The 16,680-nt window shown below is 36.4% G+C and overlaps 1 protein-coding gene across 1 annotated transcript in view; it reads left to right on the forward strand.

Moving 5' to 3' along the window:
- MEIKIN (meiotic kinetochore factor) overlaps positions 1-16,680 on the forward strand; it is a 69,774-nt gene that overhangs the window by 42,351 nt on the left and 10,743 nt on the right. Inside the window, exons 10-11 of the mRNA XM_041762486.1 lie at positions 11,894-11,974; positions 14,331-14,450. Of these exons, the coding sequence (XP_041618420.1) occupies positions 11,894-11,974; positions 14,331-14,450 (201 nt within the window). The remainder of the gene's footprint in view (positions 1-11,893; positions 11,975-14,330; positions 14,451-16,680) is intronic.

Consider the following 16,680-nt stretch of genomic DNA (forward strand, 5'->3'; position numbering starts at 1 on the left):
ACTAAGAGTTGGGTTTTTTTTTATTCATAAATTTATTTTTTATTGGTGTTCAATTTGCCAACATATAGAATAACACCCAGTGCTCATCCCGTCAAGTGCCCACCTCAGTAAGAGTTGGTTTTATTAAAAGATAAACAATTGAAAAACTTTTATCTAGTCTAAAAAAGAAAGAAATGGCTCATTAACAAAATTATAAATGAAAGAGGAGACATTATGGTTCATACCATAGAAATACAAAGAAACATATCAGGCTACTATAAATAATTATATACCAACAAATTAGATAACTTAGAGGATATGGATAAATTCCTAGGAACAGAAACTTACCAAGACTAAATCATGAAGTAATAGAAAATTTAAACAGACAATAAAAAGCAAGGAAATTGAATCAGTAATAATAAACCACCCAGCAAATAAAAGGGACCAGATGACTTCGCTGGTGAAGTCTACCAAATGTTTAAAGAAGAATTAATTCCAATCCTTCTTTAACTTTTCTAAGAAATTGAAGAGGAAGGAACCCTTCCAAACTCATTTTACAAGGCCAGAATTACTGTGACGCCAAATCCAGGCAACAACACTGAAAGAGGGACACCTGGGTGGCTCTGTGGTTGAGCGTCTGCCTTTGGCTCAGGGCATGATCCTTGAGTCCTGGGATTGAGTCCTGCATCGGGCTCCCTGCATGGAGCCTGCTTCCTCTCTCTCTCTCTCTCTCTCTTTGAGTCTCTCATGAATAAATAAATAAAATTTTTAAAAAAACACTGAAAGAAAAGAAAATCACAGACCAATATCCCTAATAAACAATAGATGTAAATATCCTCAACAAAATACTAGCAAACCAAATTCAAGAGCATGATGAAAAGATTATATGCCATGATCAAATAGGATTTATCCCTGAGATTCAAGAATAGTTCAACATAAAATCAATTAATATAATAACCCACATTAACAGAATGAAGGATAAAAATCATATGATCATTTCAATAGGTGCAGAAGAACATTGGACAAAGTTCATCCTTTCATGATAGAACTGTTCAACAAATTGGGTGTAGAAGGAATTACATCAACATAATAAAGCCTATATATGACAAGTGTACAGCTTACATCATACTCTACAGTGAAAAGCTGAAAACCATTTGCCTAAGGTTAGGAATAAGAAAAGATGTTCACTTTTGCCACTTCTGTTCAACATGGTACTTACTGCAAGTTTAACCAGAGCAATTAGGTGATTGCTCTGAGAGAAATAAAAATCATCCATATAAGAAAGGAAGAAACAAAATTATCTGTTTGTAGATGGCATGATCTTGTTTAATGAAAACCCTAAAGGCTTCACTGAAAAACTGCCAGAATAAATAAATTTAGTAAAGTTATAGAATACAAAATCAACATACAAAAATCTGTTGTGTTTCTATACACTAGCATGAAACTATTTGAAACAAATTATGAAGCAATTCTGTGAGATAAGAAAAAAAATATACATTGGTTTCTGTCCCCATTTCCTGGCATCGGGCTCTTAAACACTTGTAATTTCCTAAGTGATAAGAACACCAGGAGCATCTCTTGTTTTATTATTTAGTGTTTTTTGCCTCATCCCTTACACAGGGCTCCTAAAATCCTTCCAATTCCTAATTGATAAGAATACTAGAGGATCTTTTTGGGGTGCCTGGGTAGCACAGTCCGTTTGGTGCCCACTCTTGGTTTTGGCTCAGGTCTTGATCTTGTGGTTGTGAGATCAAGCCCCACATCAGGCTCCATGCTCAGTGTGAAGTCTGCTTGGGACTCTCTGTCCTGCCTGCTCTCTCTCTCTCTTTAATAAATAAATAAATCTTTAAAAAAATACTAGAGGATCTTTTGGTCATGCAACAACTCTGAGTGGACTCCTAGTTGGCTCCTGGGTAGAGGTTGGTCATCAGAAAGATCAAGCCATAATTAGATGCTTGAAAATTTCAACCCAGCCACCCCCTTCTCTAAAGAGGGGAAAGGGGCTGGGATAAAGTTAGTTACTGATTATGCCTACATGAGGAAACCTCCATACAAATTCCAATAATAGGGGATTTAGAGAGCTTCTAGATTGAGGAACACAACCATATCAGGAAGGTGACAGATCAGAACTCCATAGTGGCAGATGTTCCTAACTCAAGACCCTCGCAAACCTCATTCTATGTATCCTTTATCATATCCTTTAATAAATTAGTAAATGTAAGTAAGTGTTTCCCTGGGCTATATGAGCTTCTCTAGCAAATTATTTGAACCTGAGGATGGGGTGATGGAGGCTTCCAATTTTTAGCAAATTGTACAGAAGTTGAGGATAACCTGGGGACCTACTACTTGTGATTGGCATCTGAAGCAGGGTGGGACTTGAAGCCTTGTGGGACTGAACCCTTAACCTATGGGATCTGACCCCATCTCCAGGTAGACAGTGTTAGAGTTGAGTTGAATTGTAGGACACCTAGCTGGTGTTGCCGAAATTTTCTGGTTGTGGGGAAACTTCCAAACACATTTAGTAACCAGAAGTACTGAAGTATAAGTAGTAAAGGACACTCACAAGAGAAAAATTCACCAGAGGGAAGACTGTGGTTTTTCCTTTAAAACTCCCATCCAGAATCTCATCAAAAACAGTAAAATACTTAGAGATAAATTTAACCAAGAAGATAAAAGACCTGTATACTGTAAACTCTAAGACATTGATGAAAGAATTGAGGAAGACACAAATAAATGGAAAGATATCCCATGTTTTTAGATTGGATGAATTAATATTATGAAAATGTCCATCCTACACAAAGCAATATACAGAGCCAGTGTAATCCCTTTCAAAGTTCCAATCACATTTTTCTCAGAAATAGAAAAAGTATCCTAAAATTTGTATGGAACCACATAAGACTCTAAATAGCCAAACCAATCTTGAGAAAGAACAAAGCTGAAAAGTATCACATTTCTTGGTTTCAAAATATGTTTCAGAGCTACAGAAATGGAAACATATGGTACTGGCATAAAAAGAGGCACTTAGACCAGTAGAACAGAATAGAGAGAACAGAAATAAATCCATGTGTATACAGCCAACTGATTTTTGACAAAGGTGCCAAGAACACAAACTGGGGAAGGGATAATTTCTTCAATAAATGCTAATGGAAAAGTTGGATATCTAAATGCAAAAAAAAAAAAAAATGATACAGGACCCCATTTTTATCCCACTCAAAAAATTAAGTCAAAATGGATTAAGGACTTAAATGTAAGATCTGAAGCCATAAAACTCCTAGAAGAAAACATAGGGAGAAGCCTTCTTGACATTGGTCTTGGCAATGATTTCTTTGATAAGATACCAAAAGAACATGCAAGAAGAACTAAAATAAACAAGTGAGACTACATTAAACTAAAGAGCTTCTGCATAGCAAAGGAATTAATTATTAAGTTGAAAAAGCAAACTACAAAGTGGAAGAAAATATTTGTAAATCACTTATCTTATAAGGGGTTAATATTCAAAATAGTTAAAGAACCTGCCTGTACAACTCAGTGTCAAAAGAAGCAAATAATACCATTAAAAAACAGGCAAAATACCTGAATAGACAGTCTCCTGAAGAAGATTTACACACTGTCAAAAAGTACATGAAAAGGTGCAGAATATCATTAGTAATCAGACAAATGCAAATGCAAACCACCAATGACACCTGTTAAGATAACTACTATCAGAAAGACAAGAGATAACAGATGTTGGCAAAGATGTGCAGAAAAGGGAATCCTTAAATACTGTTAGTGGACTGTAAATTGGTACAAATATTATGGAGAACCATATGGTGTCTCCTCAAAAAAAAAAAAAAAAAAAGAACTACCATGTGATCCTGAAGTCTTACTTCCAAAGGAAAAAGGAAATGAAATCAGTATCTCAAGCAGATAGATATCTGCTTTCCCATGTTTACTACAGCATTATTCACAATAACCAAAATATGGAAACAGCCTAAATGTCCTTCAATGGATGAATGAATAAAGAAAGTATGGTATAGATATAGATAAAGATAATGGAATATTAAGTCACAAAGAAGAGAATCTTCCATTTACAACCACAAATATGAACCTGGAGGACATTATGTTAAATGAAATAAACCAGAGAAAGGCAAATATTGCATGGCATCACCTATATGTGTAATCCTAAAAAACAAAAGACAAAACAAAGCCAATTTCATAGAAACAGGGAATAGAAAATAGAATGGTAGTTGCCAGGGTCTTGGGGTCTTGGGAAGTGGAGAGATGTAGGTCAAAAAGTACAAATTTTCCAAAAAAAAAGTACAAATTTTCTGTTATAAGGAAAATAAGTTCTGAAGATCTAAAATGTACAGCATCGTGAGGATAACAATACAGTATTATATACTTGAAAGTTACTGAGAGTAGGTCTTAAGCTTTCTCACGATATACATATTAGTTTCGCTAATATGTCAGATGGTAGATATGTTAATTATCTTGGTTTTGATTATCATTTGGCATTTTTATGTATATCACATCATTACTTTTACACTTAAAATATATACAATTATATTTGTCAATTTTCCCTCAATAAAGGTGGGGGGAAAGAAAGTGAGGAAGTAATGACTATACATAGAGCTTGACTCTGAAACGAAATTAAGAAAAAGCACAATAACTAGAAGGAGAGGCAGGGTCAGAGGAAATATTTTTTGTGTGTTTTAAAGACAGAATATACTAAATCATTTTTTAGGGCTAATGGAATAATGGAAGTGAGGAAGAGGGGATAGCTGAATGTAACCCACTAGGCAACTGGAGCTCCTGCAACCTAGAGATCTAGTTGAAATTGACCTTAATTTCACTTCTTTTGCCTAAAACAATAAAACATCTTCCCCATACATTCTGTTTATTTTTTCCATGCTTCTTCACTTTCTCTAAGTGACTCCTAGTTAGCCGTTAGTTACACTTCCCTTTTCTGCTTATGTGCAAACTTCCTCAATTTCATACTCCATGAATTCATGTACACATGTACAACACACACACACACACACACAGACGTCTATACAAATCAAGGATCCTGTAATTTAAATATGTCACATCTTGCAGTTAATGTCATTTCTTATGTGCTTGTATGACCTGTTTCTTCTCAAAAGCTGTGCTTCTAGCAAGTATTTCTTCCTGACTAGTTTTATCATCCTCAGGATGCTGGTGTGTAAGAACTTCCCTATATTTCTCCAGATAAGATATACAAATGGCCAATAAGCACATGAAAAGATGCTTAGTATTATTTGTCATTAGGGAAATGCAAATCAAAACCGTAATGAGATATTACTTCATATCCATTATGACTATAATTGACAGGATAGACAGTAACAAATTATAATAATAACAACTATTGCATCCTACAACTTCCATGAACCTTGAAAACAAAACTAGTCAGAAAAGACCACGTATTATATAATTCCAGGGTAGGCAAATAAAGAAAAACACAGATTAGTGGTTATGTAAGTCTGCTGGGTGAAATTGAGATTTACTTCTACAGGTTATGAAGTTTCTTTTAGAGGGAACAAAATATTCTAAAATTAGGCTGTGGTGGAGGAGGAGTTAAGATGGCATAGGATTAGGAGGACTCTAACCTTGTCTTTTTTTTTGCAATCACGTGGATGGAACTAGAGTGTATCATGCTAAGCTAGGTAGTTATCAAATGTTTCTGAGCACCCAAGAAATCAGGCATAGGATTAGGAGGACTCTAACCTTGTCTTTTTTTTTGCAATCACGTGGATGGAACTAGAGTGTATCATGCTAAGCTAGGTAGTTATCAAATGTTTCTGAGCACCCAAGAAATCAGTCCTTCAAGAACAAAACCTGCAAGTCTACGAGTAGGAAAGCGACCACTCTTCATGTTCATGGATTGGGAAAACACACATTGTTAAAATGTGTATATTACCCAAAGCAATCTACACATTTAATCCAATCCCTATCAATATACCACCAGCATTTTTCACAGAGCTAGAACAAACAATCCTAAAATATGTATGGAACTGCAAAAGTCCTGGAATAGCCAAAGCAATTCTGAAAAAGAAAAACAGGGATCCCTGTGTGGCTCAGCGGTTGGGCACCTGCCTTTGACTCAGGTTGTGATCCCAGGATCCGGGATCAGGTCCTGCATCGGGCTCCCTGTGAGGAGCCTGCTTCTCCCTCTGCCTATGTCTCTGCCTCTCTCTCTCTCTCAGTCTGTGTCTCTCATGAATAAATAAATAAAATCTTAAAAAAAAAAAGAAAAAACTGGAGGCATCATGATTCTATATTTTTAAGCTGTATTAGAAAGCTGTAGTCATAAAGACAGTATGGTACTGGCACAAAAACAGACATATAGATGAATAGAAGAGAATAGAGAACTCAGAAATGGATCCACAACTATATGGTCAATTAATCTTCAACAAAGCAGGAAAGAATATCCAATGGAAACAAGACAGTCTCTTCAACAAATGGTGTTGGGAAGACAAGACAGTGACATGAAAAAGAATGATACTGGACCACTTTTTTACACTATACAGAAAAATAAATTCAAAATGGATGAAAGACCTAAATGTGAGATAGGAAAGCATCAAAATCCTAGAGGAGAACACAGGCAGAAATCTCTTTGAGCTTGGCTGTAGTAGCAACTTCTTACTAGAGTTCACTGGAGGCAAGGGAAACAAAAGCAAAAATGAACTATTGGGACTTCATCAAGGTAAAAAGCTTTTGCACAGCAAAGGAAACAATAAAACTAAAAGGGGGTTTAAAGAATGGGAAAAGATATTTGCAAATGACATATCTTATAGAGGGTTAGTATCCAAAACCTATAAAGAACTTATTAAACACCCAGAAAACAAATAATCAATTAAGAAATGGGCAAAAGACACGAATAGACACTTTTCCAAAGAAGACATCCAGGTGGCTTATAGACACAGGAAAAGACACTCAACATCACTCATCATCAGGGAAATACAAATCAAAACCATGATGAGATATCATCTGACACCTGTCAGAATGGCTAAAATTAGTACAAGAAACAACAGGTGTTGGCAAGGATGCAAAGAAAGGGGAATCCTTGTGCACTGTTCATGGGAATGCAAACTGGTGCAGCCACACTGGAGAACAGTTTGAAGGCTCCTAAAAAAGTTAAAAGTAGAACTACTCTATGATCCAGCAAGTGCATTACCAGGTATTTACCCAGAGGTTACAAAAATACAGATTTAAGGGAGTACGTGCACTCCAATGTTTTTAGCAGTGTCATCAACAAGTCAAATTATGGAAAGAGACTAAACATCCATCGACTGATGAATGCATAAAGAAGATTTGGCACACACACACACACACACACACACAATGGAATATTAGCCATCATAAAGGATGAAATCTTGCCATTTGCAATCATGTGGATGGAACTAGAGTGTATCATGCTAAGCAAAATAAGTCAGGGAAAGAAATACTATATTATCTCACTCATATGTGGAATTTAAGTAAGAAAGCAGATGAATATATGGGAAGGGGGAAACGAAAAAAAGGAGAGAAGGAAACAAGCTGTTAGTGACTCAACAATAGAGAACAAACAGAGGGTTGATGGAGTGAAGGGGGTGAAGGATGGGCTAGATGTCTGATGGGTATTAAAGAGGGCACTTCTTGTGATGAGCACTGGGTGATATAGGTAATTGATGAATCGTGGAATTCTACTCCAGAAACCAATATTGCATTGTATGTTAACCAGAATTTAAATAAATAAATAAATAAAAATTAAAAATGAATATACTAAAAACTGTTGAATTTTACTTTTAAAAATGGGTGAGCTTTATGGTATGTGAATTATATCTCAATAAAGCAGTTTAAGAAAATCTCAACAAATTCCATATACTATTATGTGGAAGAGGGAAGTCTTTGAAAAGATGAGGAAAGATGGGATCCAAAATACAAGGAGACTGGCCTTTAAAAGAGGAGTGATTGGGACGCCTGGATGGCTTAGCAATTGAGCATCTGCCTTTGGCTCAGGGCATGATCCTGGAGTCTTAGGATCCTGGAGTCTGAGTCCCACATCGAGCTCCCTGCACGGAGCCTACTTCTCCTCCGTCTGCCTATGTCTCTGCCTCTCTGTGTCTCTTGTGAATAAATAAATAAAATCTTTAAAAAAAAGTAAAAGAGGAGTGATATTACCATTGTGCTGTATTTGTAAATGTAGTGGTAGCACATGACTTTGTGCTTAGAAGGATCTCACACTTCATTTAATGCTCTTCTGTTGCCTTGACAGTTTTTTTTTTTTGCCTTGACAGTTTTAATAATTTTTTTTAAACAAAAGGCCCCACATTTTTAGTTTGTACCAGGCACCCAAAATTGAGTCCTAAGTGGTCACATCTGTTTGATTGCTTCTATTGTTGTGGGGCAGTGTGAGGTAAGACTGTCAGTTGAGAATGGTAGAGGGAAGGAGGCTAGAGGTTTAAGGAAAATGGGATGAGAATGAAATAATCATGAGAAGCTAGAGAAGTGTAGAAGAATTGCCACTCTGTGGTTGCTCCTTTTGAGTTTATGGTGACTTTGATATGCCTGACTGCATGATTTTCCCAGCACTTAGTTGCAGTGGACATATAGAGGATATTGATGTGAGGAGTCATCTGGCATTGGGGATTTGTCAGACACCTGTGATAGAAGGAGAAAGGGATAATGACAATGATGGATGGTGGTAGATGAGGAAGGAATTACAGGAGAAGGATAATGTATGAAGATAAATGGTAGGCTCAGTCAGTTGGAGATTTCATTGAGGGATGAGTTTAGATCATGAATATAATTGAACAGGGATTGGAAGGATATAAGAAACTATCCAGATTAGTGATTCTGTAATTTCTGTTGATGATAAAAAGCTATATTGACTACAGAGTGACTAAAATCCCATGAGGGAAAAGGTTATTGAAAATGCAGAAGGCAAGCAACTAGTCCAGTTGGCTAGATGGCTTATCAACTTGCGTAATGAAATTACTGAACATAATGACAGGAGTGAGAGAAATAGCTGTGTGCAAGGCACACATGAGAGAAATGGACCAGTAGATGCCCGTAAGTACTTTGCTCTTTGCTGCATACCTTTCCTCTTTTCTTTGCTTAGAATGAACCTGATAGTTCCGTGGCTGGCTGCCTCCCTTCCTTCCTTCTATCCTTCTTTCCTTCTTTTCCTTCCTTCCTCTACCTCCCTTCTCTCTACCTTCTCTTTATACCCTCAGCCGCAACTCAAAATACTGTCATTCTTTCAGGACTCAACTCAAATCACGTCTTCTCGGTTATATTGAATATATGTAAACTGGGAGTACTATTATAAATACATCTCAGAAGCCCTGAACAAGGTACATGGGAAAAGTAGTCGCTCAGCAGTCTGCAATTTTCAGTGCAGGGATTAATTGGTAAAGCAGCACACTTTCTTGTATTTGCAGCTTCCTGATGTCTTAGAGAGTACTTTTGGTCTCTTAAATGAAGATTATTACATAATAAATACATTTACAAATGTATTTGCAAATGTATTTGATGTTTTTTCTAAAATTTAGTTTTAACTAATGACAGATAGATCTCTATCAAATTTTTTTACGGAACACTGGGAGATACTACTTTAAACATGGTAGGGAAATTTTTTGAGTTGTGTGTATTTTAAGTTGTTTTGTCTTTCAATATATTTTATTTTTTAATGTATAGAAAGCCTTACGTTTTTTACAAAAATATTTATCTTTAAGTTGAAAACTTTTTCAAGTTGAGGGAATAATGATAGAATTATATATATAAATTTATATGTGTATATGATTTATATATATGCCCTATTTTAATTATAATTATAACATTTTTATCACAATAAAATAATACATCTGAGAAGAGCTACAAATGTTTTTATAGTATTGTAGAGTGTATTTCATGATTATGAATTTGTTTCAGCCTGAAAAAGGTCCTGAACCTAGAGATACAAATTTTCAAACAAAGTTAAGTTTTCATCATCTAAAAATCAAGATTCCTTCATCTCACCAGATGTCTGTTATTGAAACCAACGCAGGTAGATCAATTACCAAAGTTCCATTTTCTCAGCCCCTGGAACCTGCATTGGTAAGCACTGACCTTCTATTAACTAATTTTTGATGAGCCTATATCAAGAAAATGTACTTATTGGGAAGATTTAGATATATATAACTTCTTAACAAATCAAGGAAAAAATGCAGAGAACTTTATATTTACAGCTATATACAGGCAGATTATTTTTAATGGATTGTCAGTTAACAACTGTGTCTCTTGGGATCACTGGGGAGAAGATATTCAGACAGAATTGAGTTCAAGTAGTATACTGGAGGGACTAATACCAGAGAAAGGAACAAGAAGAAAGCAGCATTGGGCAGGAATAGTCTCAGCTCTTTGCCAAAAGCACTCCCACTGTGAGATCTGGAGCAAAGATGATCCATTACAGGATTCTTACATTGATTCCTATGCTCAAACGTTGGCTGAGGGTTGCCTGAGAAGATGATGGCCTCAACCTGGAAGCTGAAGCAGATTCCATAAAAGCTGCAATGCGGGGCAGGGGCTGGGGGGTGGAGGGGGCAAGTAGCTGTCAGCTAACAGCAGCTTCTTTTGTTCAAGGAGGTCTGACCAGAGCACCTCCATGGCAGCCACAATGGTAAATAATAGCAATCACTGTGTATCTCCTACTCTATAGGCACCATAGGTTCTCTTTACATATATTATTTGTAATCTTTGCACAACAATCCCTAGGGGTAGAATAATCCCCATTGTTCAGATGAAGAAGTTAAAAGATTAAATAACTAATATATTAGACAGCTGACATATTCAGTGTACTAGGTAAATATACCCATAAAATTTTTTTGATACAAATTTTCCTAATAATCCCATATTACATCTTGAACAAACAACTAGTTTAAGAGACATTAAGCTGGAAAGGAAAGGAAATGTGAAAGAAATGAAGAAAGAAAGAAAAAAACCTAACATAAACTTTCCTATGATGTGAAGTTCTGAGTTTTGTTGCAAAGTTGCCAGCATATAATAAATACCTATTCAAAGAGATTTATCCGAGGGACTGGTTGTTTCTTGGAATCTAAAAGTTGAAGAGACAGCTGATTGCTAGAAATAGTTATCTGTCTTTTCTCTTTTTGAGTATCTCTGTCACTCTGTTTCACTGCTCTGCCTGTTTGACTTGTTCTCTGATTTTTGTCTCTCTGCCTCAAGTTCTGTCTCTCTTCTGTCTTCCCTCCCTCTAACTTTTAGGTTTCTGATCCTGTCTTTCTCTTGCTCTCTCACTCTTTCTTGATTTGCCCATCTGTCTCTCTCTCTGTCTCTTTGCATCTTCAAGAAATAGAAAATGAGTTGGCAAAATGAATTTAAATAAAAAATTTTTTAAAAATTAAAAAAATAGAAATGAATCTTTATAATTTCTCTAACTTTGATATTGCATAAATGGAAGTATCTCTATATATTTAAATGTATGTATTTTAAACCAATTACCCTTATTATATATGTTTTAACAGCTTCACAAATAACTTATAATCCCTTTCCATAAGAAGTATAATAATATATTAGCAATTAAACAAATGCTAAAATTAAAATACTTTTCTTAATAGTTAAGAAAGATAATTGAAGCACCATTTCCTAGTTCAAAACTTTAATTAGCTTATCTTACTATTAAGAGTGATTTCACCCAAAGTATTCTTGTATAGTTCTTGTGCTATGCAGAACTCTTAGGAGTTGCTTGACCTAGCTCAAGCCAGAAAATTCTTTAGCTACTTGTTTAATGATTTAAAATTTAATTGGCACATTAAAATTGTATTAGTATGGCACATTATGAACTAGTCTACTAATTTGATGTTGTGTTTTTACTGTATTGAGTTAGTTTATTTATTTCTGCTATTGAATCCCCTATTTCACAAAACATTGATAGAGAACAAATTCTAGTACTCCTGGTAAGAAAAGCAGAGGCCTCTTAACAAGTACTCCATCTTCGAAAACTGCTGGTTTGGTGGTAAGTATTAGCCTTTGGTACTTGTAGCATCTATGTTTTGGTTCCCCCTCCTCCTTGTTATTCTGTTTCTATCACACCAGGGGAGTATTCTACAAAGGGAATAATGTCTGTGTTTTTCTGTTGTATAGACATGCTTTCATTGGAAGTACTCTATATATTGCTGTACATTAAAGAAAGAGTAGAATACTGCAGTACCAACCAGGGTTTGGTTTGTTTGGTTTCATTCATTTGTTGTTGTTGTTGTTGTGGCAAAATGTATGTGATGTAAAATACACCATTTTTAACAATGTTTTTTTTTTTTTTTTTTTTGAGAGAAAGTGCATGTGTGCAAGCGGGGTGGGGGAGGGGCAGAGAGAGAGGAAGAGAGAATCTTTTTTTTTAATTTTTATTTTATTTATTTATGATAGGCACACAGTGAGAGAGAGAGAGAGCGAGAGAGGCAGAGACACAGGCAGAGGGAGAAGCAGGCTCCATGCACTGGGAGCCTGACATGGGATTCGATCCCGAGTCTCCAGGATCGCGCCCTGGGCCAAAGGCAGGCGCCAAACCGCTGCGCCACCCAGGGATCCCAGGAAGAGAGAATCTTAAGCAGGCTCTGCTCTCAATGCAGAGCCTGACTTGGGGCTCCATCTCACAACCGTGGTATCGTGACCTGAGCCAAAATCAAGAGTGGGACACTTAACCTACTGAGATATCCAGGCACCCCTAAAATTTACCATTTTAACTCTTTTGTACTGTACAGTTCAAGTACATTCACATGTTATGGAACCATCACTTTTTTTTTTTTAAGAGTTAAGTTGGTTTGGATTTATTTATTTATTTATTTTAAAAATAAATTTATTTTTTATTGGTGTTCAATTTGCTAACATATAGAATAACACCCAGTGCTCATCCCGTCAAGTGCCCACCTCAGTGCCCTGCCAAATTTCTTGCAAAGTTTTTCTTCTTGCAAAACTGAAACTATATACAATTAAACACTAAGTCCCCATTTCTCCATACCTCAGTCCTTATCAACTACAATTCTACCTTCCTCCTGTGAATCTGGCTGCTTTAGATACTTCATATAAATAGAATCATACAGTATTTGTCCTTTTGTGATAGATTTCTTTTAGCATAGTGTCTTCATGTTGTAGCATGTGTCAGAATTTTTTTCCTTTTCAAAGGCTGAATATATTTCATCGTGTGTATGTATATTTTTTATCTATTCATCTGTCTGTTGACATTTGGGTTACTTCCACCTTTTGGCCAGTGCAAAAAAAATGCTGCTTTGTAATGGTTTAAATATTTCTCACCCAACCAGAATTCTTCTTAGGTTCAAGTAAACAAAAGGAATACAACTCACAAGCAGGGCAGAAACAGGTGTTCCTCTTCAGTGGGATTAGTCTTCACAGAAGTCCATGGAGCAGTTTATTTAGCAGCTCAGATATAAGAAGATGAGGTCCAGTATCCTTTGTAATAGCACACAGACATAGTTTCCAGGGTCCCCACAAGAGACTCTCCAAATTATAAGTCAGGGAAATCCAAACTATGGTGCTTTTTGTAGAGTTTATTTACATATAGCGTGTTTATCATTGATTCATAGTGCATTTTTAGTTCTTCCTAGTCTACCTAGAGTTTATCATTCAGACATCATTTTTACCACTAGCAATGTTGGCATTGTTAACTTTATCAGGTTCCTAGTGAAACAGAGCATGAGAATTAACCAAAGATCAGTTTTTCAAGCTGGGAAAAAGGGTTCTTTACAAGTTTTCTTATTCTGGCTATTCCATATAAATGGAATTGTATAATACGTGGCCTTTGTGTCTGGCTTCTTTCACTTAACATAATATTTTCAAAGTTCATCCATTTTATAATATGTACTTTCTCGCTTATTTATGGCTGAATAATATCCCATGGTAAGGATATACCATATTTTGTTTCCTGATTTGTCAGTTTGGGGGCATTTGAAAGAATAATATTGCTATGAATGTTCATGTACAAGTTTTTGTGTGAATATGTGTTTTCATTTGTATTGGGTATATGCCTAGAAGAGGAAGTAGAATTGCTGAGTCACATGGTAACTGCATGTTTAACACTTTTTTTGTAGTGGGCTTTTAAAAAGCAACTTTATTGAAATATAATTAACATACCATACAATTCACCTATTTAGAGTGTGAAGTTCGGTGTTTTTTAGTATATTCACAAGTATGTGTAATCATCACCACAGTCAATTTTAGATCTTTTTATCACCTCAGAAAGAAACTCTGAAATTTTTTGCAAGAAAATGCTTCTAATGAGATAGTATTTCAACTTTAATTATGTAAAAATAATTGTTTCTGCCACATTTGACTTCTATAAGAGTAACTTTTTTTTATAGATTGATTTGTCCTCAGTGCAGAAAGCATCTTTTGAAGAACTACTTCCAAATGTCAGCAATTATGTTAATTCAAATGAAATTGTTCCTATTTCAAATTTGCAAGAAAACTCTTCAAATGAGGTATTTTCAATTTCTTCTTTAATTACTAACATAAATGATTACTGTTATATTAAATACTTTGTGTATGGGATACTTTAAGAAGTCTGTAATTTGAGGCTGACATCATCCACATGAGGAGGCAGCCATCAGTTACAATTCTAAATAAAGGCTATTAGGCTGCCACAGCCTGAACACTACACTGTCAGGACTTGGGGCTATTTTTTAAAAATTTTTATTTATTTATTTGAGAGAGAGTAAGAGAGAGAGAGAGAGAACAAGCAGGATAAGGGATAAAGGGAGAAACAGACTCTTGACTGAGCAGGGAGCCTGATGCACACAGGACTCGATTCCAGGACTCGATCATGTCCTGAGCCAAAGGCAGACAGTTAACTGACTGAGCCACCCAGATGCCCCAGGACTTGAGGCTATTAAACAACTAGAGGAAACATTGTTAGCCTCCTTTGATCCAAAACTCTGTTTTCATCTGTACATTTAAATTGTGATCACCAATTTCATTGTTAGGATAAATACATGGAAGTACATTGCTCGATTAAAAAAAAAGAAATAAAATTCATAAAACTAAGAGCCATAGAGGATGAGCAGTAAAAGAGAGAACAGGAAGTGGGGTGGAAAGAAAGAAAGAGCCAGAAAGATGGGTTGTGGGAGCAGAGAGAGTAACAGAAGGATAGAGTAAGAGAAAAAGGCATAACTTGAGGGAGTTGCCATACCTCCAGCAAGTAATATGTTTGACATCAGCTGGGTGTCCTAGAATTCAACTCAATTCTGACACTATCTACCTGAAGATAGCATCAGATTCCACAGGTAAAGGGCTAGTTCCACAAGACCATCCTCCACTTCAGATGCCACTTGCACATTTAAATTGTTACCTTTACTTCTGACTAACTGCCTATAAATCAGAGGTTCCCATGACCCCCTGTTTGGATTCTATTTATTTATTAGAGAACTCAGAAAACCTTTTACTTACTATATTACTGGTATATTATAAAAAATATAACTCAGGAATAACACATGAAAGAGATGTATAGGGCAAGGTATAGAGAAAGGGCAAAGAGCTTTCATGCTTTCTTGCAGGTCACCATTCTCCTTGAATCTCCTTGTTTTCATCAACCCAGATACTCTCTGAACCCTATTCTTTTGGGATTTTATGGAAGCTTTGTAACCAAACTCACATAGGTTCTCTTCTTGAAAGTCACATGTAGAAACTATACCAGGTAGAGTTGTCCCACAAAGGAAACTATTTGCAGCGAATAAGGAGATTGTGAAGTATAACTTACAAAGCTGTGACTTCCCAGCAAGGGTGAATGGGTGAATTTTATTTAGGGTTAGGATGAATATTTAGATAGGAGAGTCTTGTCATCATATGTAGAGGGAGGCACAAGGTGGCACATGTGGCTTAAGGGGACACGCCTATATATACATTGTATGTTATGTAAATGAGGCTGGTGCTCCTCCTTGGGCAGAGATTTTAGCATTATAACGAGGTAAAGGTAACTGTCCATCATTACATTGGTCATTCCACAGTTTATCTGTGTAGACATGAGTCAGGGAAGGGAACTAAGCCCAAACTGGTCTGGGTGGCTTGTGCCATGGAAGCTTTTCTTCTAGGCAGTCATTATTGTTGGAGGGGTAGTTTGGGTTTTCATCTCAGGATCCTATGCCCCTTAGGTCTTAGCCTAGGTTAAGAGATAAACTGGAAAAAGAGCTTAAGGGAGAATGTGGAACAAAGGTTGGTGACTACAAGCAGGTGGGCAGTAAAGGTCGTGTCTTGGAGTCTAGCTGGTGACAGCTTTATTACATAGGTACAGTTGATTAAATCATTGGCCATTGGCAACTGAGTAAGTCTCTGGCCCCTCTACCCTTCCTGGAGGTTATGAGGTTGGCCTGAAAGTTTCAATCCTCTAATCCAGGATTGATTCACCTAGCAACCAGTCCTCACCCTTAGGTGCATTCCAAAAGTTCTATCACATTAACAGAAACACCTTTATTGCTCTTATCACTTAGGAAATTCCCAGGGTTTTAGGAGCTCCGTGCTGTCAATGGAAGTGAAAACCAAATCTATTTTTCTTATTAAAAATCACAATATCAGGGCCCTGGATGACTCATTCAGTTGAGTGGCTGACTCTTGATTTCAGCTTGGGTCCTGAGATCAGGCTCTGTATTGGGCTTGAGCTCAGTGGGGAGTCTGCTGGAGATTCTCTCTCTCTCTTTCTCCCCCACCCCTGGCTTGTGC

Source organism: Vulpes lagopus, chromosome 7 (assembly GCF_018345385.1).
Source record: "Vulpes lagopus strain Blue_001 chromosome 7, ASM1834538v1, whole genome shotgun sequence".
Lineage (NCBI taxonomy): Eukaryota > Metazoa > Chordata > Mammalia > Carnivora > Canidae > Vulpes > Vulpes lagopus.